The 27,628-nt window shown below is 52.1% G+C and overlaps 1 protein-coding gene across 3 annotated transcripts in view; it reads left to right on the top strand.

Moving 5' to 3' along the window:
- USP18 (ubiquitin specific peptidase 18) overlaps positions 1-7,472 on the top strand; it is a 29,951-nt gene extending 22,479 nt beyond the window's left edge. For 2 of the 3 annotated variants that reach the window (XM_073649470.1, XM_073649468.1), the window contains exons 9-11: positions 3,280-3,411; positions 5,655-5,704; positions 5,808-7,472. In XM_073649470.1, the coding sequence (XP_073505571.1) occupies positions 3,280-3,411; positions 5,655-5,704; positions 5,808-5,886 (261 nt within the window). In that variant the 3' untranslated portion in view covers positions 5,887-7,472. The remainder of the gene's footprint in view (positions 1-3,279; positions 3,412-5,654; positions 5,705-5,807) is intronic. The other variant, XM_073649471.1, reaches the window with a different exon arrangement.
- Positions 7,473-27,628: the final 20,156 nt, after the last annotated feature.

The following is a 27,628-nucleotide window of genomic DNA, read 5'->3' as shown; positions in this document are numbered from 1 at the left end:
GAGCCGTGTATCTAATCCTCTCCTGTGTGATACTGTCTGCTGAGCCGTGTATCTAATCCTCTCCTGTGTGATACTGTCTGCTGAGCCGTGTATCTAATCCTATCCTGTGTGATACTGTCAGCTGAGCCGTGTGTCTAATCCTCTCGTGTGATACTGTCTGCTGAGCCGTGTATCTAATCCTCTCCTGTGTGATACTGTCTGCTGAGCCGTGTATCTAATCCTCTCCTGTGTGATACTGTCTGCTGAGCCGTGTATCTAATCCTCTCCTGTGTGATACTGTCTGCTGAGCCGTGTATCTAATCCTCTCCTGTGTGATACTGTCAGCTGAGCCGTGTATCTAATCCTCTCCTGTGTGATACTGTCTGCTGAGCCGTGTATCTAATCCTCTCCTGTGTGATACTGTCTGCTGAGCCGTGTATCTAATCCTCTCCTGTGTGATACTGTCTGCTGAGCCGTGTATCTAATCCTCTCCTGTGTGATACTGTCTGCTGAGCCGTGTATCTAATCCTATCCTGTGTGATACTGTCTGCTGAGCCGTGTATCTAATCCTCTCGTGTGATACTGTCTGCTGAGCCGTGTATCTAATCCTCTCCTGTGTGATACTGTCTGCTGAGCCATGTATCTAATCCTGTCCTGTGTGATACTGTCTGCTGAGCCGTGTATCTAATCCTATCCTGTGTGATACTGTCTGCTGAGCCGTGTATCTAATCCTCTCGTGTGATACTGTCTGCTGAGCCGTGTATCTAATCCTCTCCTGTGTGATACTGTCTGCTGAGCCGTGTATCTAATCCTCTCCTGTGTGATACTGTGTGCTGAGCCGTGTATCTAATCCTCTCCTGTGTGATACTGTCTGCTGACCCGTGTATCTAATACTCTCCTGTGTGATACTGACTGCTGAGCCGTGTATCTAATCCTATCCTGTGTGATACTGTCTGCTGAGCCGTGTATCTAATCCTCTCGTGTGATACTGTCTGCTGAGCCGTGTATCTAATCCTCTCCTGTGTGATACTGTCTGCTGAGCCGTGTATCTAATCCTCTCCTGTGTGATACTGTCTGCTGAGCTGTGTATCTAATCCTATCATGTGTGATACTGTCTGCTGAGCTGTGTATCTAATCCTATCATGTGTGATACTGTCTGCTGAGCCGTGTATCTAATCCTCTCCTGTGTGATACTGTCTGCTGAGCCGTGTATCTAATCCTATCCTGTGTGATACTGTCTGCTGAGCCGTGTATCTAATCCTCTCCTGTGTGATACCGTCTGCAGAGCAGTGCATCTAATCCTATCATGTGTGATACTGTCTGCTGAGCTGTGTATCTAATCCTCTCCTGTGTGATACTGTCTGCTGAGCCGTGTATCTAATCCTCTCCTGTGTGATACTGTCTGCTGAGCCGTGTATCTAATCCTATCCTGTGTGATACTGTCTGCTGAGCCGTGTATCTAATCCTCTCCTGTGTGATACTGTCTGCTGAGCTGTGTATCTAATCCTCTCCTGTGTGATACTGTCTGCTGAGCCGTGTATCTAATCCTCTCCTGTGTGATACTGTCTGCTGAGCCGTGTATCTAGTCCTATCCTGTGTGATACTGTCTGCTGAGCCGTGTATCTAATCCTATCCTGTGTGATACTGTCTGCTGAGCCGTGTATCTAATCCTCTCCTGTGTGATACTGTCTGCTGAGACGTGTATCTAATCCTCTACTGTGTGATACTGTCTGCTGAGCCGTGTATCTAATCCTCTCCTGTGTGATACTGTCTGCGGAGCCATGTATCTAATCCTATCCTGTGTGATACTGTCTGCTGAGCCGTGTATCTAATCCTCTCCTGTGTGATACTGTCTGCTGAGCCGTGTATCTAATCCTATCCTGTGTGATACTGTCTGCTGAGCCGTGTATCTAATCCTCTCCTGTGTGATACTGTCTGCTGAGTTGTGTATCTAATCCTGTCCTGTGTGATACTGTCTGCTGAGCCGTGTATCTAATCCTATCCTGTGTGATACTGTCTGCTGAGCCGTGTATCTAATCCTATCCTGTGTGATACTGACTGCTGAGCCGTGTATCTAATCCTATCCTGTGTGATACTGTCTGCTGAGCCGTGTATCTAATCCTCTCCTGTGTGATACTGTCTGCTGAGCCGTGTATCTAATCCTCTCCTGTGTGATACTGTCTGCTGAGCCGTGTATCTAATCCTCTCCTGTGTGATACTGTCTGCTGAGCCGTGTATCTAATCCTATCCTGTGTGATACTGACTGCTGAGCCGTGTATCTAATCCTATCCTGTGTGATACTGACTGCTGAGCCGTGTATCTAATCCTCTCCTGTGTGATACTGTCTGCGGAGCCATGTATCTAATCCTATCCTGTGTGATACTGTCTGCTGAGCCGTGTATCTAATCCTCTCCTGTGTGATACTGTCTGCTGAGCCGTGTATCTAATCCTCTCTTGTGTGATACTGTCTGCTGAGCCGTGTATCTAATCCTCTCCTGTGTGATACTGTCTGCTGAGCCGTGTATCTAATCCTCTCCTGTGTGATACTGTCTGCTGAGCCGTGTATCTAATCCTCTCCTGTGTGATACTGTCTGCTGAGCCGTGTATCTAATCCTCTCCTGTGTGATACTGTCTGCTGAGCCGTGTATCTAATCCTCTCCTGTGTGATACTGTCTGCTGAGCCGTGTATCTAATCCTCTACTGTGTGATACTGTCTGCTGAGCCGTGTATCTAATCCTATCCTGTGTGATACTGACTGCTGAGCCGTGTATCTAATCCTATCCTGTGTGATACTGTCTGCTGAGCCGTGTATCTAATCCTATCCTGTGTGATACTGTCTGCTGAGCCGTGTATCTAATCCTATCCTGTGTGATACTGACTGCTGAGCCGTGTATCTAATCCTCTCCTGTGTGATACTGTCTGCTGAGCCGTGTATCTAATCCTATCCTGTGTGATACTGACTGCTGAGCCGTGTATCTAATCCTATCCTGTGTGATACCGTCTGCTGAGCCGTGTATCTAATCCTCTCCTGTGTGATACTGTCTGCTGAGCCGTGTATCTAATCCTCTCCTGTGTGATACTGTCTGCTGAGCCGTGTATCTAATCCTCTCTTGTGTGATACTGTCTGCTGAGCCGTGTATCTAATCCTCTCCTGTGTGATACTGTCTGCTGAGCCGTGTATCTAATCCTCTCCTGTGTGATACTGTCTGCTGAGCCGTGTATCTGATCCTCTCCTGTGTGATACTGTCTGCTGAGCCGTGTATCTAATCCCTTCCTGTGTGATACCGGCTATCTCCGCAGACACACTGGACCTATCGCCTCTTCGCGGTGATCTCACACTCTGGGACAGCGACTTCCGGTCACTTCAGTTCCTACATTCACAGCTGCAGGGACGGGGGATGGTATTTCTTCAATGACTCCTGTGTGTGTAAGGTGGGACCTGCTCCACATATCAGCAGTGTGCACTATGTGGCGGTATTATGTGTGTAAGGCGAGCTCTCTCCCCCGCAGCCTGTCCTCTGTATCAGCAGTGTGCACTATGTGGCGGTATTATGTGTGTAAGGCGAGCTCTCTCCCCCGCAGCCTGTCCTCTGTATCAGCAGTGTGCACTATGTGGTGGTATTATGTGTGTAAGGCGAGCTCTCCCCCGCAGCCTGTCCTCTGTATCAGCAGTGTGCACTATGTGGCGGTATTATGTGTGTAAGGCGAGCTCTCCCCCACAGCCTGTCCTCTGTATCAGCAGTGTGCACTATGTGGCGGTATTATGTGTGTAAGGCGAGCTCTCCCCCACAGCCTGTCCTCTGTATCAGCAGTGTGCACTATGTGGCGGTATTATGTGTGTAAGGCGAGCTCTGCTCTGCAGCCTGTCCTCTGTATCAGCAGTGTGCACTATGTGGTGGTATTATGTGTGTAAGGCGAGCTCACCCCCGCAGCCTGTCCTCTGTATCAGCAGTGTGCACTATGTGGTGGTATTATGTGTGTAAGGCGAGCTCACCCCCGCAGCCTGTCCTCTGTATCAGCAGTGTGCACTATGTGGCGGTATTATGTGTGTAAGGCGAGCTCTCCCCCGCAGCCTGTCCTCTGTATCAGCAGTGTGCACTATGTGGTGGTATTATGTGTGTAAGGCGAGCTCTGCTCTGCAGCCTGTCCTCTGTATCAGCAGTGTGCACTATGTGGCGGTATTATGTGTGTAAGGCGAGCTCACCCCCGCAGCCTGTCCTCTGTATCAGCAGTGTGCACTATGTGGTGGTATTATGTGTGTAAGGCGAGCTCTGCTCTGCAGCCTGTCCTCTGTATCAGCAGTGTGCACTATGTGGTGGTATTATGTGTGTAAGGCGAGCTCACCCCCGCAGCCTGTCCTCTGTATCAGCAGTGTGCACTATGTGGTGGTATTATGTGTGTAAGGCGAGCTCACCCCCGCAGCCTGTCCTCTGTATCAGCAGTGTGCACTATGTGGCGGTATTATGTGTGTAAGGCGAGCTCTCCCCCGCAGCCTGTCCTCTGTATCAGCAGTGTGCACTATGTGGTGGTATTATGTGTGTAAGGCGAGCTCTGCTCTGCAGCCTGTCCTCTGTATCAGCAGTGTGCACTATGTGGCGGTATTATGTGTGTAAGGCGAGCTCTCCCCCACAGCCTGTCCTCTGTATCAGCAGTGTGCACTATGTGGCGGTATTATGTGTGTAAGGCGAGCTCACCCCCGCAGCCTGTCCTCTGTATCAGCAGTGTGCACTATGTGGTGGTATTATGTGTGTAAGGCGAGCTCACCCCCGCAGCCTGTCCTCTGTATCAGCAGTGTGCACTATGTGGTGGTATTATGTGTGTAAGGCGAGCTCTCCCCCACAGCCTGTCCTCTGTATCAGCAGTGTGCACTATGTGGCGGTATTATGTGTGTAAGGCGAGCTCTCCCCCGCAGCCTGTCCTCTGTATCAGCAGTGTGCACTATGTGGTGGTATTATGTGTGTAAGGCGAGCTCTGCTCTGCAGCCTGTCCTCTGTATCAGCAGTGTGCACTATGTGGTGGTATTATGTGTGTAAGGCGAGCTCTGCTCCGCAGCCTGTCCTCTGTATCAGCAGTGTGCACTATGTGGCGGTATTATGTGTGTAAGGCGAGCTCTCCCCCACAGCCTGTCCTCTGTATCAGCAGTGTGCACTATGTGGCGGTATTATGTGTGTAAGGCGAGCTCTCCCCCGCAGCCTGTCCTCTGTATCAGCAGTGTGCACTATGTGGCGGTATTATGTGTGTAAGGCGAGCTCTGCTCTGCAGCCTGTCCTCTGTATCAGCAGTGTGCACTATGTGGTGGTATTATGTGTGTAAGACGAGCTCACCCCCGCAGCCTGTCCTCTGTATCAGCAGTGTGCACTATGTGGCGGTATTATGTGTGTAAGGCGAGCTCTCCCCCGCAGCCTGTCCTCTGTATCAGCAGTGTGCACTATGTGGTGGTATTATGTGTGTAAGGCGAGCTCTGCTCTGCAGCCTGTCCTCTGTATCAGCAGTGTGCACTATGTGGCGGTATTATGTGTGTAAGGCGAGCTCTCCCCCGCAGCCTGTCCTCTGTATCAGCAGTGTGCACTATGTGGCGGTATTATGTGTGTAAGGCGAGCTCACCCCCGCAGCCTGTCCTCTGTATCAGCAGTGTGCACTATGTGGCGGTATTATGTGTGATCTCTGTGTTCTAGGTGTCCTGGGATGATGTGAAATGTACATATGGAAACACAGCCTTTCACTGGTGAGTATCTGGGGCAGCGAGGGCCTGCTGTAAAGAGGTTCTGCAGCAGCTGATCGCATGTTATGAAGGTGTTCTGGATCGTGCCATTGTTCTTGTATTTCAGGGGGAGCACGGCCAGCCTGCTCATCTATGTCCACTCAGATGTGAACACCGTGACCCCGGGCTCCGGGGCTCCGCCATAATCCCACCATCGATGAATGTACGGACCCTCACCGTATACACCTGCTCTGGGAGGGTGTTTATACCATTCTACCGGAGTAAACACTACATTTCCCATCATCCAGGGGGCGGCAGTGACACTTCAGATCTTACAGACTTTTATGCGCAGCTTTGGATGTGATTAGAGTATACGGCTGTGCGGTTTTGCACAACTTTACTGTAACTTTGGGGCGTTCTTCGCCTCCAATGTCCTCGTATAGCAGTTCCACCTTATCACCAGCAGGTGGAGCTGTGGTCATTCAGATACTTGAACACTTATAGAACTGGGTCATTCTTAGGATTGGGGGGTGGTCGTTCATTAATAACTTATAGGATCGGTGTCACCTGATATTATTATATCATTTATTATATTATTATTATTATCTTGTAATTACATAAGGAAGATATCTGCAGACAATACAAACAGTAGTAAGTACATCAACCGCAAGCTGCGCTGCAGCAGCACGGCACTACTGTTATAACACCTAGCCCATTACTGGGGGTCTCAGTCGGACGTGCGGCCATGGGACGTATTGGGGGCGGAATGTCACTATGTGGCTGCATTTCAGTATTGTGCCAAATTTTATCAGCGCACGTGGCCGCAATATCATAAAATCACGGCCCGCAGCTTAGGCTGGTCAGTAGGAGTCTGCGGCAGTGAGGTAGCGAATCCCAGGGAATAGGGGCAGCACAAGAGAAGACCTGAAGATGGGAAAAGAGAGAGGAAGATGTCGGATCAGAAGGAAAAGACGCAACAAACCTCGACTGATGAGAGATGAAAATAACTTTTTAAGTCTTTTTAAAAAGTTTTAAAACTTTTTCCCAGTGCAATATTAACTCTAACTCCCATTATATCCAGATACTGAAGGTTGTACTGTTATTAAATAAGGCCTCTAGGTGGCAGTGCTGCTCCATCAATGTCCGATAGGTGCAGTAGGCGCCATCCAGGTCAGCCCGCTAATAACGATGGGTATCACTACTCTCATCGTTCACAGCCCGGACTACTTGAATTCTACCAAGCCCGAAACATCAGCACTATACAACGGGCAAAAGTGTCGTCCGTAAGGCTCCATCATCGGATGGCGAAACGTCCCTCAGCTTCTACTACACTTACTGTCAGTGCTTATTGAGGCTGACGCTATCCTGCTCACAGCTGAGGGTTTGTTACAATGTATCGGTGCAGGGAAGAGATTAAGATTCTAAAACATTGTAACGATCGCTCAGTCTACATTGTATCTGTCTGGATAAAAGGCCGGAACTCCTGGGAATCTGCGGGATTCTTGCACCATGTGACTGTGATATAACGGCGCAGCGCCAGATCTTATAGCAGAATCTGACATTTTCAGGGGGTCCGACCCTTACAGCTGGTGGATCACAGTGAAGAATCGCCGATACGCCTTCTTACCCCCCCCGCAGCGTTCGGAGTGTTACAGCGCGTGAATCATAGCCGATGTTTACATTGTAACGTTTGTGTCATTAATGTGAATAAAGATTTTACCTTCCGTCACTTCTCTCCAGTCGCCACTCATGATAAATACCAACGATCGGAAAGCGAAAAGCCCCCCAAAATAAAGTTGTGAGACGCCAAAAGTCAGGAGACGCGCGGACCCCTCCGAGGCAGAAGTGGACGACGTTTCTATAATTTATTTCTTTTAAGTCAGAAGAGAATTGAAAAAAAATAAATAAATAGAAGTAAAATCTTTTCTGTCGAATTTCCGAAATTAAGAAGCAAAAACGTCACCGGGGGTCCGAGAAAAACACCAAAATCCCATCGTTACAAAGCAGCAATCAGAAAAGATCAAAACTGCAAATAAAAACCGATCCTGTACTAATAGTATATACTGTATATATAGTTGTGTAATATTGTATCAGAAAGAGATAAAGAGTTACATAACGTCACGTCAATTATGCAGGGAAAAAAATAGGACCCCATTAAGGGGTTAACCTTTACCCAGATCTGGGGGGGGGGGAACAATGATGGAATCGATGCGTAATTTATATTTTCCAGATGAGTCTGCGGAGTTTGACGCCAAGGCTGCGTTCACACACGTATGATGACCGGACATCCCACGGACACAAAGGGTCTCATTGAGCCGTTCACACATCAGTATCTGGGTTTCCGGTCCTGGTTCTTGTGATGAAAGCCGGCCGGTGGGTGCAGCTCTCTGGCGCCCCCTTACCTCTCAGGTCAGTCAAGGTACTGCACCTAGAGAAAGTAGTGCCAGGTAGCTGCAACCAGCGCAGGGAACACGGTAGTGTGTTATCCCTTCAACGTCACTAAACCGTAACGTCACTACACAGCACAACTCGCTAGCGCCCTCTTAGCCTCAGGTCAGTCAAGGAACTGCACCTAGGATAAGCGGTCGCCAGGGAGACTGTCCTGTAACCTACTGGGTATCGGGGCCCTCTGTAGTGAGGGCGGTATATATATCTTCCTTGGCCGCGCCAGGAATATATATATCTGAACCTCCGACCGTCACTACCAGCCTTCCCCAATCCCCAGTTGGTATGCTGCCACCAGTCCCTATTTTAGATATACGCCCAGTCCGTGAATGGGCCTATATCGGGTCAGGAACCAACCCTGGGTAGCGTTTTGGCTTGAGCCGAGCTCACACGGACGTGCGTTCGTTATGCAGAATAAAAGGCAGGCCCACAATTACTTGAGGTAATTGATTATAATAATACACTAGATACACGATATACAACTAAATATACACAGGTATAAGGTCAGGCTAAACTATACAACAATGGAATACAACACACAGAATCACCACAGCATATCAGTTACCGGTTTCTTGATTTTCTTGTGACGCAGGGAGAGGATTCTGCGGTCGCAGGCACGGTTCTTTGTTACAGGCTGAGGCCTACCACCGCATGGTCAAACTGCTCCTCCCCTTGGTGGCCTCAGCTGGTGCTCAGATGTTCAGCACACCACTCTTGGGTCAAGACTGCCTTATCTCTTGTCTGTCCTGCTATCTTACCTGCCCCGTCCCGCCCACTGCTGGTGAGGTCAGCTGGCTCAGTCTCCACCCTCAGGTCTAACTTCGATCAGAAGCCCAAATTCTATGGAACCCAATAACTTCTTCTGGGATGGTCTCATGATACCCCCAGGGGTTCCCATGGATTCGGGCCGCCGTAACCGACCTTTTGATATCAATTATGATACCATACGGTCCTCAGAAATGGCTCCGCGCTATATCTTGGCTTCCAGAGCACGTACAAACGTCTACCGCGGAGGCTTGTGTGCGCAATGGCTCCGGGACGCCGTGATATTTTTTTATTGGCCCATCCCAAGCAACATGCGTGTACTTTTCATGTTTCTATATCTTATGCCTCCATGCTTGTGACAGACAAAGAAACTAGTCCTATGGGACAAATGGTCAGGTACAGATAGACGAAGCACCCCCCCCTGCTGGCTGTGTTTCCTCTCGAAGTCTTTGAAGCTCCTAGCATTCAAGTGTTAAGTAGGCCCCGGGGCTTCTTATCTTACAGGAGCCTGGATGGGGGGAAACTATCTAGTTGACGTTTTAACAGAAGGTCCCAAGGGTGGGGGCTGCTGAAGTGTGGCCATCCCTGGATATGATTTATCATTACCAAGATGGCGGCTACAGGTTCATCACACCTCCCCCTATACGAGGGCGCGAGGGGGTAGCACATTCCTGTGTTCCCCCGTGCGTCCTTCTGCACCCTCCCCTTGCCGGGATAACCCGTCAGCGTTACCGTGGTCACGGCCTCTTCTGTGGCGAATGGAGAAGTGGTACTGCTGGAGAGCGAGGCTCCAGCGGAGCAACCTGCCATTCGACCCAGAGACCGTGTGTAACCAGCTGAGGGGGTTGTGGTCCGTCTCCACGGTGAAATGGCTCCCGTACAAGTAGGGCTGCAGACGCTGCAGGGCCCATACAATTGCCAGGCATTCTTTTTCCACCGTGGAGTAAGCCACCTCCCGGGGCAGTAGCTTCCTGCTCAGGTACAAGACAGGATGTTCCTGGCCTGTCGTGTTGACCTGACTTAGCACAGCACCGAGGCCAAAGTCACTGGCGTCGGTCTGTACCACAAACGGCCGGTCGAAGTCGGCAGCTTGCAGTACAGGGGAGCTACTTAGGGCGGCCTTGAGTGCCCCGAAAGCTGTCTCGCAGGCGACTGTCCAGTCGACTGCGACGGGCAGCTTCTTCTTGGTGAGGTCCGTCAGGGGCTTGGCCAGGGTGCTATAGTGTGGGACGAACCTCCTATAGTACCCGGCGGTCCCCAAGAAGGACATCACCTGCTTTTTGGTCCTAGGAGTGGGCCAGGATGCGATGGCATCCACTTTCCCCGGTTCTGGCTTCAGAACCCCCCCGCCTACCCGGTGACCCAGGTAGAGGACCTCACTCATGCCCAGCTGGCACTTTTCCGGCTTGATGGTCAAGCCTGCCCGGTGGATCCGACCGAGCACCTGCCGCAGGTGCTCTAGGTGATCCTCCCAAGTGGGACTGAAGACTGCAATATCGTCCAAGTACGCAGCCGCGTACCCTTCAAGTCCCTCAAGCAGCGTATTGACCATCCGCTGAAAAGTGGCAGGGGCATTCTTCATGCCGAATGGCATCACTGTGGACTCGTACAGTCCAAAAGGGGTGATAAAGGCAGAGCGTTCCCTTGCCGCGGGGGTCAGAGGAATCTGCCAGTACCCCCGGCTCAGATCCATGATGGTCAGGTACTTAGCCCCGGCCATCCGATCGAGCAGGTCATCGATGCGTGGTATGGGGAACGCATCGGTGGCCGTTACAGCGTTGAGCCCCCGGTAGTCCACGCAGAACCGTGTAGTTCGGTCCTTCTTTGGTACGAGGACTACAGGCGAGGCCCACGCGCTGCTGGATGCCTGGATCACCCCCAGCTTCAGCATCTCGTCTATCTCTTGGCGCATGTTTCCCTGCACCTCGAAAGAGACCCGATATGCTGAACGCCGGATCGGCGGGTGATCGCCAGTGTCCACGTCGTGGACAGCCATCTCAGTCCTTTCGGGCAGGCTGCTGAACAGCCCCCGGAAGGGGTGCAGGGTGGTCCCCAGCTGGGACCGTTGGTCCTCCGTGAGCTGGTGGCCAACCCCCACATCCTCGATGGACCCACCCGCCTTGGCTTGGGTGAGCAGATCCAGGAGGGTTTCTACCTCTCCTTCCTCGGGAAGGTTGCACACTGGGTGGGCAGTCGCTTCCCGCTCATGATGAGCCTTCATCATGTTCACGTGGAAGGCCTTCCTCCTTCCACGGGCGTGATCCAGGGTGACCAGATAGGTGACGGCATTGAGTTTCTGGTGCACGAAGTAGGGACCTTCCCAGGCTGCCTGAAGCTTGTTCTGTGGTACGGGGACCAGTACCCACACCTTTTGACCCACCTGGTAGGTCCTCTCACAAGCATTCTGGTCGTACCACCGCTTCTGGTCGGCCTGGGCCTGGGCCATATTGTCCTGCACCAGCTTTGCCAAGGCCATCATCCTGTCCCGGTGGCGCACGACATACTCGATGACCGACACCTCGGGGGTGGCCAAATCCCCTTCCCATGCTTCCTTCACCAGAGCCAGGGGGCCCCGTACCCGTCGCCCGTACAGGAGCTCAAAGGGGGAGAACCCCGTTGAGGCCTGCGGAACCTCCCGGTAAGCAAATAGGAGGTGTGGGAGGTAACGCTCCCAGTCTCTCCCGTGGGAGTCGACCAACATCTTAAGCATCTGCTTTAAGGTGCCATTGAACCGCTCACACAGGCCATTAGTCTGTGGGGGATACGGGCTGGCCACCAGATGTTGCACCTGCATTTGCTTACAGAGGGACTCCATCAGCCGCGACATGAACTGGGTCCCTCGGTCGGTGAGCATTTCTTGGGGGAAACCCACTCTGGAGAAGATCTCCAGTAAGGCGGTAGCCACCTTGTCGGCCCGAATGGACGACAAAGCTACCGCTTCCGGGTACCGGGTGGCATAGTCCACTACCGTGAGTATGAAGCATTTCCCGGAGTGGCTGGGAGTGGACAGAGGTCCAATAAGATCCACAGCGACCCTCGAGAAAGGCTCTTCGATGATTGGCAGAGTTACCAGTGGGGCTTTGGGGCGCGGCCCCGCCTTCCCCACCCTCTGACAGGTGTCACACGAACGGCAGTAGGCACCCACCGCGGCTCCCATCCCAGGCCAGTAGAAATGCTGAGCTATCCTGGCCTTGGTTTTAGCGATCCCTAGGTGTCCGGCCATCGGAATCTCGTGTGCGATCCGCAACAATTCCGCCCTGAACGGATAGGGTACCACTAACTGTCGGTCCCTGGGCCACGCCTCCGGTGAACCCTGCTGGACCGTTACCCGGTACAGCCGTCCCTGGTCCCAGACCACACGCTCGCAGTCTGACTCCATGGGAGGCTGTGCCGCCTGTTCCTTGAGAGCTTTCAGGCTGTCGTCTGCTTCCAACGCAGCCTGAAATTCCTGACTTGATGTGGCCAGAATCGACGAAACTGCCACATCCTCCGTCAGCCCCTCCGGGCATGTCACCTGGCCGCTGTCTGACCCGGCAGACACTTGGTCAGAAGTGGGGAAGCCGTCGGACCTCTGCAAGGCTCCTTGGGCTCCGGCGCTCCCACTCCTGGTGACAGCGGCTATGACCGCTGTGACCGTGGGTAGTGCCTGCTTCCCCTCTGTTTCTGACCAAGCCGCCCGATCAGGCAGGCTTCCTAGGCCTTTGGACATCTCGGATGTGGGGAACTCCTGCCCTGGGGTCTTACCTGGCGGCTCCTCTCTTGGGACACCCCCACCTCCCATGGCCTGTTCCTCCCCCTGCAGTGGGCCTATACTCAGCAGCCTGGATACCCCTGGGAGCCCTACACTGCCGGTAGCTGCCCCCCTCTCCATCCCTGAGCTTCCCTCTACAGAATCCTGCCCGCCCCCTCCCTCACCGGAGGACAAGAGGTCACGGCACGCCGGCTGAGCACCTCTGCGGGCATCCCCACACTCCCCACCTGCTTTCACTAACCCTGTTTGTGTTGTGTCTGTGCAGGTGTTACCCTCAGGTTTCACTCCCTCCTCCTCAGCAGGACACACACTACATACAACATGGTTGGCATTAGCAGCAGACAAATCAATACACTCTTGGGGGGCCGAACTTGGGGGTTCAGAGGGTACATACTGCGATACTAGACTCCCCAAGTCGGTCCCTAATAAAACATTTGCGGGAATATTTGGCGTTACTCCCACCTCCCGCATCCCCCTTCCGGCACCCCAGTCCAAATACACCATGGCAACGGGAAGTGCCGGCTCCACGCCTCCAACCCCGGAGACGGAAAGAGTCTTTCCTGGTACCAAGTCCTGGGGGGACACCATCTCAGGCCGTACCAGTGTTCGTTCAGCGCCCGTGTCCCGCAGTCCCATGACCGCAGAACGGCCTATGGTGACGGGTTGGATGTTGTCCAGGGACCTACCACCACCCCCTCCCACACACAAAACATTGGGCGCTCTCTGGGACTGGGATGGGGTCTTTTGGCGCTGGGGACACTCAGCCCTAAAGTGTCCTGGTTTGTTGCATAGATGACAACGTCTTACGTCTGGTCCTTGCCTGGAGAGGGCAACAGGGGGATACACCCCTTGTGTTCTAGGGGCCGGGGAAACAGGGGCATGACTGGGCTTACCCCCTCTCCAGGTGCTGCTGGCAGACTTCTTCAGCTCAGGCGCCCTGTTATTGGCATACTCGTCTGCCAGGGCGGCTGTAGCAGAAGCCCCTGTTGGTTTTCGGTCACGGAGGAACTGTCGGAGGTCCTCTGGGCAGTTCCACAAGAACTGCTCCGTGACGAACAGTTCCTGGACCTCCTGGCGGGTAGTAAGCGCTAGACCCGAGGTCCAGTGCTCTGCGGCTCTCAACAGCGCCCGCATATGATCGGTCCAGGTGTCCTTGGGGCCACGCAGCAGGCTCCGGAACTTCTGGCGGTACGACTCGGGAGTGAGGTTGTACTGCCGGATCAGGGCCCGCTTGATGCAGTCGTAGTTCTGTACCTCCCCGGCAGGTAAGTCCCCCAAGGCATCCAGGGACTTACCCCTCAAACGGGGGGTCAGGTATCTGGCCCACTGATCCCGGGCCAGATGGTGCTGAAGACAGGTCCGTTCAAATGCCACCAGAAAGGAGTCCAGGTCCCCATCCTTCTCCAGTAGAGGGAAGTCCTCAGCTCGGACTTTGGACGACTTGGTCTCCTGATGGGTTGGTTGCTCTAGCGGAAGCCCCCGCTGGGCCAGGTCCAGTTGGTGCTGGCGCTCCGCAGCTCGCTCTGCACGCTCCGCAGCCTCCCGGCGCTCTGCAGCTTCACGCTCCGCAGCCTCCCGGCGCTCTGCAGCCCGCTCTGCACGCTCCGCAGCCTCCCGGCGCTCCGCAGCTTCGCGCTCCTCCTCCGCTGCCTTCTCTGATGCTGCCAGGAGGGTTTTGTAGACGGCATCGCCATGAGACTGGAGACTTGCCATAGCCGCTTGTAAAAGGGCTTGTGATCTGGACAGGCTGGGCTGGGTAGGTGGTGGGCAGCCCACTGCGGGACCGTATACTGGGGACTGGCTCCCTGAGGTGCCCGGGCTGGACTCCTCCTCGCCATGAGTAACAATGTCCTCCCCTCCTGCCACACGGACCGTAGCATTAGCCTCCTGCAGGGTCTTGCTCCTGGTGCCGTCTGCCATCTTGGTAACCGACACCGCTGCAACCCTGAGTTTGCACACACCTTGTTATACTTTTAGCCTGACCGTCTAACGTTGGGCTGACCTTAAGACTCCAGCAGTGGAAGTTACCACTGGCAGTCTTTAGTGCCTGGGAGTAGGGGTCCCACAACACTATTATTCTGCAATCCCACCGCTCTGCCACCAATGTGATGAAAGCCGGCCGGTGGGTGCAGTTCTCTGGCGCCCCCTTACCTCTCAGGTCAGTCAAGGTACTGCACCTAGAGAAAGTAGTGCCAGGTAGCTGCAACCAGCGCAGGGAACACGGTAGTGTGTTATCCCTTCAACGTCACTAAACCGTAACGTCACTACACAGCACAACTCGCTAGCGCCCTCTTAGCCTCAGGTCAGTCAAGGAACTGCACCTAGGATAAGCGGTCGCCAGGGAGACTGTCCTGTAACCTACTGGGTATCGGGGCCCTCTGTAGTGAGGGCGGTATATATATCTTCCTTGGCCGCGCCAGGAATATATATATCTGAACCTCCGACCGTCACTACCAGCCTTCCCCAATCCCCAGTTGGTATGCTGCCACCAGTCCCTATTTTAGATATACGCCCAGTCCGTGAATGGGCCTATATCGGGTCAGGAACCAACCCTGGGTAGCGTTTTGGCTTGAGCCGAGCTCACACGGACGTGCGTTCGTTATGCAGAATAAAAGGCAGGCCCACAATTACTTGAGGTAATTGATTATAATAATACACTAGATACACGATATACAACTAAATATACACAGGTATAAGGTCAGGCTAAACTATACAACAATGGAATACAACACACAGAATCACCACAGCATATCGGTTACCGGTTTCTTGATTTTCTTGTGACGCAGGGAGAGGATTCTGCGGTCGCAGGCACGGTTCTTTGTTACAGGCTGAGGCCTACCACCGCATGGTCAAACTGCTCCTCCCCTTGGTGGCCTCAGCTGGTGCTCAGATGTTCAGCACCCCACTCTTGGGTCAAGACTGCCTTATCTCTTGTCTGTCCTGCTATCTTACCTGCCCCGTCCCGCCCACTGCTGGTGAGGTCAGCTGGCTCAGTCTCCACCCTCAGGTCTAACTTCGATCAGAAGCCCAAATTCTATGGAACCCAATAACTTCTTCTGGGATGGTCTCATGATACCCCCAGGGGTTCCCATGGATTCGGGCCGCCGTAACCGACCTTTTGATATCAATTATGATACCATACGGTCCTCAGGAATGGCTCCGCGCTATATCTTGGCTTCCAGAGCACGTACAAACGTCTACCGCGGAGGCTTGTGTGCGCAATGGCTCCGGGACGCCGTGATATTTTTTTATTGGCCCATCCCAAGCAACATGCGTGTACTTTTCATGTTTCTATATCTTATGCCTCCATGCTTGTGACAGACAAAGAAACTAGTCCTATGGGACAAATGGTCAGGTACAGATAGACGAAGCACCCCCCCCTGCTGGCTGTGTTTCCTCTCGAAGTCTTTGAAGCTCCTAGCATTCAAGTGTTAAGTAGGCCCCGGGGCTTCTTATCTTACAGGAGCCTGGATGGGGGGAAACTATCTAGTTGACGTTTTAACAGAAGGTCCCAAGGGTGGGGGCTGCTGAAGTGTGGCCATCCCTGGATATGATTTATCATTACCAAGATGGCGGCTACAGGTTCATCACAGTTCTGTTCTCATAAACTTTGCAGATCGGACTCGGACACTAAAGTCGTATAAAACGGACGGAAAGCGGAAGACTTAATTAAATGGAAATATCCACATTACAACGCTATCCGGCAACTGACACCATAACTAGAAGGACTAATTATACAAAAATCATTACCTGGGGATATTGGTGATCGGGAAACACTAAAGGAATGGAAAAGCGGGTTTACATTTTTTTGTGTCATTTATTATAGAGAAACAGAAAATACAAGTGATTCATAGGATAAAAAACGGGGGTAGTTTCCGGCACAACGAACTTTATTGAATCAAGTTAAAAGTCCATAAAAGTTAAAAACCTCAACACCTGAGGTTTCCTCGGCCAGCTGCAATCTCCTGCAACGGATCCATCTATACTACAAGTGATTCATACTAGTAATAAAAGATTATTCGGGGAATCAAAACCATCCAGGTATTGTGACGTTATCCAACAACATAAAAAAAAAAAAGAGAAAAACGTGGCAAATTTGGGAGGGATTCGGCGCCAGAGAGGAGTGAACACTCCGGGGGGCAATGATGGGAGTTTAAAAATATTGATTGAAGTTTATGGTTTTTTGGAAGTTTCAGATAAAAGGTTTACAATTCATATTACACCAGATAATACTGGCAGTGTAACCCCCGACACCATTAACCCCGACGATATATGGACGAAAACTCTCCAAAAAGAAAATAAATCAGATGGAAAAAAAATCATTCAAATGTTAAGGGGTAAAAAGTTTTTAATTGGAAGTAAACGCCCCTTAAAGGGGATATCCGGGACTTTGTAAACCTAAATATTAACAGGCAGGTATTTATCTACTGCCTATTCTGATTGACAGCCGGCTCCCCCAATTAGGGAGCAGGGATCTGGCTGTCAGTCAGCATGACGTCAACAGCCCCGTGCTGTCGACAGCCGAAAAGAAGCCGCCGCTCTGTCGATGTGACGTCAGCAGAGACAGCCGAATCCTCGGCAGGAACGGTCTATGATGAAGAACGGCGCACGTAGGTACCTGTTGGTATTTGGGCACTTTTTTTTTTTTTTTTTACAACGTCCCCTTTAAATAAGGACAAAGAATGAGCAAAAGGTCTGAAAATTCCTCCATCTGCAAACTTTAATATAATATCCAAGCCTTTATAGGAATTAAACAATTCAGGACAAAATTATCCATTAAAAAAAAACAAAAAAACATTTTTTAAAGAAAAAAAATATTCAATCTCCAAGTGTGCAGTCCACAATTTTTTTGGGTTTATTTGTGAAAAGTTTGTGCAAATTTCAAACTTTCTATTTTTATATCCGTAAACCGTTTGATTCTGCCGTGAAAAATAGCCGAAACATAACATTTCCCACTTGTCTCCTTTACATGAGAATCATTTTTTTGTTAGGAAGTTAGAAGGGTTAAAAGATGATCAGAAATTTCTCATTTTTCTAGCAATATTTACAAAAAAACGTTTTTTAGGGACCAAATCACATTTGAAGTGACTTTTTGATGGTGTTTTACTCCACTTTTTTTGAGGGGATATGATGAAAAATCAGTTTTTGCCACGTTTAATTTTATTTTACAGTGTTCACTGAAGGGGTTGGGCCGGCTCCAGGTTTTCTGGGCCCCGGGCGAAAGAGTCTCAGTGGCCCCTTTAATACATACGATTCATGATGCACAGATACCGCAGAGAAATATATATATATAGTACAATGCAAAGATTTCACTTGCTGCATGACATGAGTGATATCTATTGTAAATTCCACAATAGCTCAGAAACCAGCGAATCGCTCCACACAGAATACTGACCCCCATATAAGGCTCCATACGGAATACTGGCCCCCATATAAGGCTCCATACGGAATACTGGCCCCCATATAAGGCTCCATACGGAATACTGGCCCCCATATAATGCTCCATACAGGATACTGGTCCCCATATAACGCTCCATACAGAATACTGGCCCCCATATAACGCTCCATACAGAATACTGGCCCCCATATAACGCTCCATACGGAATACTGGCCCCCATATACGCTCCATACAGAATACTGACCCCCATATAACGCTCCATACAGAATACCGGTCCCCATGTAACACTCCATACAGAATACTGGTCCCCATAAAACACTCCATACAGGATATTGCCCCCATATAACGCTCCATGCAGGCCATTCCCCCCACATAAAGCCCTATGCAGGCTGTTCCCCCACATAATGCCCCATGCAGGCTGTCCCCTCCCCCTTATAATGCCCCATGCAGGATGTCACTCCCCCATATAATGCCCCATGCAGGATGTCACCCCCCATATAATACCCCATGCTGGATATCACTTCTCCACCCATATAATGCCCTATGCAGGATGTCACCTCTCCCCCATATGATGCCTCATACAGGATGTCATCCCCCCATATAATGCCCCATGCAGGATGTCACCCCCATATTATGCCCCATGCAGGATGTCACCCCCCATATTATGCCCCATGCAGGATGTCACCCCCATATTATGCCCCATGCAGGATGTCACCCCCCATATTATGCCCCATGCAGGATGTCACCCCCATATTATGCCCCATGCAGGATGTCACCCCCCATATTATGCCCCATGCAGGATGTCACCCCCATATTATGCCCCATGCAGGATGTCACCCCCCATATTATGCCCCATGCAGGGTGTCACCCCCATATTATGCCCCATGCAGGATGTCACCCCCCATATTATGCCCCATGCAGGATGTCACCCCCCATATTATGCCCCATGCAGGATGTCACCCCCATATTATGCCCCATGCAGGATGTCACCCCCATATTATGCCCCATGCAGGATGTCACCCCCCATATTATGCCCCATGCAGGATGTCACCCCCATATTATGCCCCATGCAGGATGTCACCCCCATATTATGCCCCATGCAGGATGTCACCCCCATATTATGCCCCATGCAGGATGTCACCCCCATATTATGCCCCATGCAGGATGTCACCCCCATATTATGCCCCATGCAGGATGTCACCCCCCATATTATGCCCCATGCAGGATGTCACCCCCATATTATGCCCCATGCAGGATGTCACCCCCATATTATGCCCCATGCCTCCATACATTAAAAAAAATAAATAAAATACTCACCTCACTCCTCCTCACTTGCTGCCGCTGCTCAGGTCCGGATTCCAGCGTCGCTGGCGTTGTCCCGCTCTGCGTTGCCTGTGACATAGTTACATAGTTACATAGTTACATAGTTTATAAGGCCGAAAAAAGACAAGCGTCCATCCAGTTCAGCCTATTTCTTGTGCACTGCAGCTATTCCGCTATTCCTATACCATGCGGTATAGGCCAATTTACATCATTGAGGAAAAATTCACTTCTCGACACCAATCTGGCAGTCAGATTAAATCCCTGGATTAATTAACTAAGCATAAGATGCAATTTTATTGTTCTCAAGAAAGGCGTCCAGGCCTCTCTTGAACTCATTAAGTGAGTTGGACATCACCACTTCCTCTCCCAGAGAGTTCCAGAGTCTCACGGCTCTGACCGTAAAGAATCCCCTTCTATGCTGGTGCAGGAACCTCCTTTCCTCCAGACGCATAGTGTGCCCCCTCGTCTTTGTCACCATCCTTGGTATAAACAGGTCATGGGAGAGATCTCTGTACTGCCCCCTGATGTATTTATACATGTTTATGAGGTCTCCCCTAAGCCTTCTCTTTTCCAATGTAAATAGGCCTAATTTTGACAACCTCTCTGGGTATTCTAGTCCCTCCATTCCCTTTATTACCTTAGTCGCCCTCCTTTGTACCCTCTCTAGCTCCAATATGTATTTCCTGAGCACCGGAGCCCAGAACTGTGCACAATATTCTAAGTGCGGCCTTACCAGCGCTTTATACAGAGGAAGAACAATGCTCTCATCATATGCCCCTATTCCTCTTCTGATGCATGCCATGACTCTATTTGCCTTCGCAGCTGCTGCCTGACACTGGGCACTCCAATTTAATTTGCTATTAACCAAGACGCCCAGGTCCTTCTCCATGTCAGATTTCCCCAACGGTTTCCCATTTAATATGTATGGGTGACTGCTGTTTTTCTTTCCCATGTGCATGACCTTACATTTATCGGCATTGAACCCCATTTGCCATTTTTTGGCCCAACTCCCCAATTTATCTAAATCCTCCTGTAGCTGTGCCCTATCCTCATCTGTATTAACTACTTTACAAAGTTTAGTATCATCTGCAAATATTGTTATTTTACTATGCAACCCTTCCACTAGATCATTAATAAATATATTAAACTAGATGGTGGCCGGATTCTAACGCATCGGGTATTCTAGAATATGTATGCGGCCGACCGGGCGCAATCAGCAGAGCGGTGTTTAAATTTGGCGCCAAAATCGCTGATTGGTCGAGGCTGGCAACCGCGACCAATTAGCAAAGCGGTGTTAAAATTTGGCGCCTATATCGCAGATTGGTCACGGCCAGCGAACGCGACCAATCAGCAGAGCGGGGTTTAAATTTGGCGGCAATAATGCTGATTGGTTGCGGCCGGCGGTCGCGACCAATCAGCAGAGCATTATTTAAATTTGTCGCCAATAATGGTGATTGGTCACGGCCGCGACCAATCAGCAGAGCGGTGTTTAAATTTGTCGCCAATAATGCTGGTTATTCGTGACCGGTAACCACGACCAATCAGCAGAACGGTGTTTAAATTTGGCGCCAATATCGCTGATTGGTCACGGCCGGTGGTTGCAACCAATCAGCAGAGCGTTGTTTAAATTTGACACCAAAATCGCTGATTGGTCGCGGCCGGTGGTTGCGACTAATCAGCAGAGCGGGGTTTAAATTTGGCGCCAATACTGCTCATTGGTCGCGGCCGGCGACCGCAACCAATCAGCAGAGCGTTGTTTAAATTTGGCGCCAATCTCGCTGATTGGCCGCGGCTGGCAGCCGCGACCAATCAGCAGAGCGTTGTTTAAACTTGGCGCCAATCTCGCTGATTGGTCGCGTCTGCCATCGCGACCAATCAGCAGAGCAGCGTTTAAATGTGCCGCCCATCTCGCTGATTGGTCGCGGCCGGCCACCGCGACCAATGAGCAGAGCGGCGTTTAAATTTGCCGGCCATCTCGCTGATTGGTCGCGGCCGGCCACCGCGACCAATGAGCAGAGCGGCGTTTAAATTTGCCGCCGGTATCGCTGATTGGTCGCGGTGGCCGGCTGCGACCAATCAGCAGAGTGGCGTTTCAATTTGCCGCCCATCTCGCTGATTAATCGCGGCCGGCCACCGCGACCAATCAGCAGAGCGGCGTTTAAATTTGCCGGACATCTCACTGATTGGTCGCGGCCGGCCACCGCGACCAATCAGCACAGCGGCGTTTAAATTTGCCGCCCATCTCGCTGATTGGTCGCGGTGGCCGGCCTCGATTAATCAGCAGAGCGGCTTCTAAAATTTGCCGCCCATCTCGCTGATTGGTCGCGGTAGCCGGTCGCGACCAATCAGCAGAGCGGCGTTTAAATTTGTCGCCCATCTCGCTGATTGGTCGCGGTGGCCGGCCGCGATTAATCAGCAGAGCGGCGTTTAAATTTTCCGCCCATCTCGCTGATTGTTCGCGGTAGCTGGCCGCGACCAATTAGCACAGCGGCGTTTAAATTTGCCGCCCATCTTGCTCATTGGTCGCGGTGGCCGGCCGCGATTAATCAGCAGAGCGGCGTTTAAATTTCCCGGCCATCTCGCTGATTGGTCGCGGTGGCCGGCCGCGACCAATCAGCAGAGTGGCGTTTAAATTTGCCGCCCATCTCGCTGATTGGTCGCGGCCGGCCACCGCGACCAATCAGCGTCGTATTAGTGTGGGCCCGGGAGCGGCGCTGCTTGTGCAGCTCCTTATTAGTGAGGACCGGGGAGCGGCGCTGCCTGTGCGGCTCCTTCTGCTGCGAAAAGCCGGGAGATGAGCGGCTGCTCGCAGCATAGGCATCCTGACCGGCGGCGCCGCTCCCCGTCCTCCGTTCACACTTGCTGTCGGGAGATAAGCGGGCCAAGCCGCTGATCTTCCGACGTTAGCCGCATGGAGGTCAGCGGCGCCGGTCGGGGTAGTTGTGCTGCTAGCACCGCTCATCTCCCTGCTGCATCGCCGCTGACCTCCGTCCGCCAGATGAGCCGCTAACGGCCGCCATCTTTTTTCAGAAATCCCACGGCGCTGATTGGCCGCTGCCGGACCAATGAGCGACGTGGGATTTCCAGGACAGACAGACAGACAGACAGACGGGATAAGACAATTATATAGTAGATAATATAGGGCCCAAGACAGACCCTTGAGGCCCCCCGCTAGTAACCCTGGCACCCCCTGAGCTTACTCCATTGATAACCACCCTCTGCTTTCTATCACTCAGCCAGCTATTTACCCACTCGCACACATTATCCCCCAGACCAAGCATTCTCATTTTATATACCAACCTTTTGTGTGGCACGGTATCAAACGCTTTGGAGAAGTCCAGGTCTACAACATCCACTGACTCTCCCCGGTCCAGCTGTGAGCTCACCTCCTCGTAGAAGGCCATCAGGAGCGATCCCTCATGAATCCATGTTGATATGGAGTTAGACAGTTATTATCATTAAGATATTCTACAATAGCATCTCTAAGAAATCCTTCAAACAATTTACCCACAACAGACGTTAAGCTGACTGCTCTATAGTTCCCAGGGTCACTTTTAGACCCCTTTTTGAATATTGGTACCACATTTGCTTGGCGCCAGTCTAGTGGGACAGTCCCTGTCCATAAACAGTGCTTGAATATAAGATACAGCGGTCTGTCTATCACATTACTTAATTCTTTTAGTACCCGGGGGTGTATGACATCTGGGCCTGGTGACTTGTCTATTTTGATATTATTTAGGCGTTTCTGAACTTCCTCCTGGGTTAGGTGGGTGATATTTAGCGGAGGGTTTACTTTATCACTCTGCATTTCCTCCGATAAATTGTTTTCTTTTGTGAAAACAGTGGAGAAGAAGCTATTGAGTAGGTTCGCTTTACCCTCATCACCCTCTATGATTTTACCCAGGTTATTTTTCAATGGACCAACTCCATCAGTTTTAATCCTTTTACTGTTTATATAGTTAAAGAACAGTTTGGGATTGGTTTTACTTTCCTTGGCAATTAGTCTCTCTGTCTCCTCTTTTGCTATTCTTATTTGTTTCTTACAGATTTTGTTTTTTTCCCTATAAGATATTAGCGCTTCCTCGCTGCCTTCTTGTTTAAGTTTACCGAAAGCCCTTTTTTTGTTTTTCATTGCCCTCTTGACTTCCTTATTTAGCCACATTGGCTTCCTCCTATTCCTAGCCCTTTTATTCCCATAAGGTTTGTACCTTCTACAGTGACTATGTAGGACTGTTTTGAAAATTTCCAATTTTCTATCCGTGCTCCTATTACTGCAGATCCTATCCCAGTCTATAAGGTGAAGGGCATCTCTTAGCTGAAGTTCAGTGTTTTTGTGACTCCCTTGCTGGGCACCTACTGAAGCACATGTGGAATTGTATAATGTTGTGGTCACTATTTCCCAGGTGCCCCCCCTTCAGGACCCCAGCGCTGCAGTTCAGTGCAGTCATCCGAGTTTACTCACAGTTCTGTTCAAGTTCCTCAGGTGCACAGTACTGGTGCAATCCTCCCGCGTCGCACTGCGTTCACCGGGCAAGGGCTCATTCCTTCCTCAGGCAGCTCTGGCGTACCTGGCAGAACCCCACTTTCATATCCCCCTAGGATCCCTTCAGTAGAACGGAGCCTACTCCCTGCTCCCCTCCTGGGCCTCAGTCCTGGGCCCTTTGTAGTGGAGCAGAGCTCCTAAAGAGCCTCTGCTCCCACACTGTTCTCCAACTACTCGATTGTCACCCTAAGATGGCCTCCCTATTTTATATCTTTACTGTATGAGTGCTCCCATGAACTACTTCCTCCACCCACACCCACTACTGGTTCCCCCTAACTTTGGGTTTCCCCCACCCCAGCCAGGGTCAGGGCTCAGCAGAAAACTACATTGCGTCTTGCCTCTCCTGCTGGCCTGGGGTAGTGTAGTGTTGGATGCAGCACTCCCTCCTTACCTGAGAGAAAGAGACACCACACCTCTGGGTGAGGTGCAGTACTTCTGTGGCGACCGAACACTCAGGGGCGCCACATTCCCCACCGGTAAAACACAGCTCGTCCGCGGGCTGGAACAAAGCAAAAACAAGGATACTTGACATACAAAATTTTTGAATGCATTCGCATATAAGACTGTCTTCCCTTTATGGGAAGCACATCGTTTTTAAACGTTACATTTTATAAAACATTATAAGAGCACTTTTCATGTAAAACATTTTCAAGAGAGTTCCTGCACCAGGGTGCAACAGCAGCAGAATGAGGGACCCGTCCGCAAACCCTCAACGTAGGCCCTGGGCGTGGCTGCAGAGCATAGATGATCCAGATACTGGACCTCTTCTTCCGCCACGCCAAACGGGTTTTTGTTCTCAGGTACTGATTGCACTTATAAAACCAATAGAGTGCACTTTAAGAAGTGCTAAACTTATTTACAATGGAAAGTTTATAGGGAGATCACTGTCCTCTTCCCTATTGTCTCTATACCCTTACGGGTACCTAAGGAAACATATTATAACAACAACATGTTAAACTCAGCACCCGGACGGGTGACTATATTCAGTTATATGCAGTCCCAGTACTATGCCTAGTACTGGGGACCCCTCCTGGGGTATTCTTCGTTTTTCCCTGACCCAGCCGGGTCACGAGGGACTTCCTGCAGCGGTGCGTCCTTGTTGGCATGGTACACTTGCAGGGCATTCCAGCCACATTCACCATGATGCCGGATGAACGTGACTCGGTCTCCCGGATACAGGTTCCAGTCGGGATGGCCTTCCTCCAGCTCAGGCTCCACATCCCGCCGGTTGACGAAAATGTCCCTGCTGAACTCGGAACTATGGATGAAGCCCCACCCAGCCTTGAGGCTAAACTTGACAATGAGGCCTTCCTCACAGGGGCTGGGGTGGGCTGTCCCCGCCTGGCGGACTTGTGCCTTGGCGGCCTTGTCACGGGCTTCCAGGCGTTCACTGTGCGCTTCCCGCACGTGTCGCTCCCTCTCCAATTGTCGGAGGTCCCACCTGCAGAACTCCTTCCTCTGCAGGGCGGCGGACTCTGTTTGATAGGTGAGCCCCATCAGATCAACCCCCCGGTTGTCCCAGCATAACTCCTCTCCACCGGGGCAGGCAACCGGGGGCGCTGGTATTGGGAGGAGCCGGCACGGCTGCTGATCCTCGAAGCGGGCGGACCAGTCGAAGACCGGTGCGCCGTAGATCCACTCAAATGACGGAGGTGGAGGTGGCGGGAGGGCTCCCAGCAACAGGCCCGTAGCTTCAGAGCTCGGGATTAGAGGTTCCGGAAGGATGTTGTATGGGGGACCCTCCGGTGCAGCACTGAGAGGCGGGGGTTCCGGGAAGGCCCTTGGTGGAGGGTTTTCGGGTTCCGCACCCGGGGGTGGAGGTGGCGGGAGGGCTCCCAGCAACAGGCCTGTAGCTTCAGCGCCCGGGATTAGAGGTTCCAGAAGGACGTTGTATGGGGGACCCTCTGGTGCAGCGCTCAGAGGCGGGGGTTCCGGGAAGGCCCTTGGTGGAGGGTTTTCGGGTTCCGCACCCGGGGGTGGAGGTTCCGGGCTGCATATCGGTTCCGGCCAGAGTGCGGCAGCATATGGCGGGGGCTGGGGCAGGAGGCTCAGGAGCAGGTCGGCGCTGGCAGTGCCCGGGGCTAGGGATTCTCTCCTACCTGCTCCTGTGTTCCACACGGCCTCCTGGTCTCCTGCGGGCTCCGCCGGGGCTGGTGTGCGGCTGCTGGCATCCGGTCTCGCTTTCCGGTGGGCTGCCAATTTCTCCAGCAGCTCACTTTTCCACCGGGCGACCGCTGCCTGCTGGGCTCGCTCCACTTGCTGGCCCACTTCGAGGACCTCGCTCTCGAGGAACTCCACATCCTCCAAGGATAGCTTCTCCATATCTTCCTCCATGGTGGAGGGGGTGGCTTGGTGCAGCGGCAGGCAGGAGGCAGAGGCTTGGTTTTTGCTCCCTTCCATCTCGGCTGCCGGGTGCAGTCTGGCTAGACGGGTTGAAACCACATCCTCTCTCCATTCCTTTTCTCCTCCTCCTCTCCTCTTTTGGGGGCGGTCCCATGGCGATTTGCTGTCGGTCACTCCCTGTGACGGCCTTCCTGCCTTGACGGACACATCTATGCAGACAGTCACAGTTGCAAGGGGCAGGGTATGCTTTTGGCGCCATTCTGGGACCCGGCCCACGATGGGACGTTCCATATTGCTGTCTTTGATCACGCACATAATGGCGTCCGTTCTTCTGTGGCGGGCGCCACATTCAGTAACATAACACAGTTCTTTAGGCACACTTCACCCGACGGTACGGGCTGGTCACGCATCCTGTTCGTGACGCCAGAAGATGACGCGCCCCCAGGGCCGTGGGGTACTCGGCAGCCGGGCCTCCGGTAGCCGGGGGATATCACAGTGGTTGGCCCGGTCCGTGGCCCAGGGCGGTCACTAAAAAAAGGGGGAACTTATTGGTTGGGGAAAATTGTCGTGACCCCACCTGTGGTGTCCGGTGAGGATCACCAGCGCTGCGGCAGTCCTCTGAGGCAGATGATAGGGCAGCTTAAGATGGAATGGCTCCCCACAGGTGGAGCAGGCCTCAGGGCAGTGTAGGAGAAAATGGAGGAGGTGCGCTGGGCGTTGTAGTGCAGGGAGGGAAAAGGTAGCGGCGAAATGAAGGAGCGGAGGCAGTTCAGTGCAGTCATCCGAGTTTACTCACAGTTCTGTTCAAGTTCCTCAGGTGCACAGTACTGGTGCAATCCTCCCGCGTCACACTGCGTTCACCGGGCAGGGGCTCAGTCCTTCCTCAGGCAGCTCGGGCGCACCTGGCAGAACCCCACTTTCATATGTACCTTCCTAGACCGACTTCACGCTGGGTCTTACTCCCTCCTGCCCTGCGCTTCCCACTGTGAATCATGTTCGGGTGCTGCAAGGTCCCCCCTGTCCGTCGGAGTTGCTCAGACCTGCTCGACCTTACTTTTGGATTGAAGTGAGAGTTTGGCTCCTGCTATAGAAGTCAGAAGCCTCCGGTTTTTCCAGCCAAGGCTTGAAGCTGCACGACTGGGCCAGGGGCCGGTCCCCTTCTTGTCGCCTAGATCCTCCTGACACCTGGCAGGTTCGGGGTGTATGGGTGCCGCCTGCACTCGCCGTACCCCCTAGGATCCCTTCTGTAGATCGGAGCCTACTCCCTGCTCCCCTCCTGGGCCTCAGTCCTGGGCCCTTTGTAGTGGAGCAGAGCTCCTAAAGACCCTCTGCTCCCACACTGTTCTCCAACTACTCGACTGTCTCCTAAGATGGCCTCCC

This window comes from Phyllobates terribilis, unplaced genomic scaffold (assembly GCF_046119375.1).
Source record: "Phyllobates terribilis strain yellow unplaced genomic scaffold, ASM4611937v1 Scaffold_10__3_contigs__length_209671492, whole genome shotgun sequence".
NCBI classification, from domain to species: Eukaryota; Metazoa; Chordata; class Amphibia; order Anura; family Dendrobatidae; genus Phyllobates; species Phyllobates terribilis.
The sequence above is the reverse complement of the archived record's forward strand: the minus strand, read 5'-3'. Positions and strand labels throughout refer to the sequence as shown.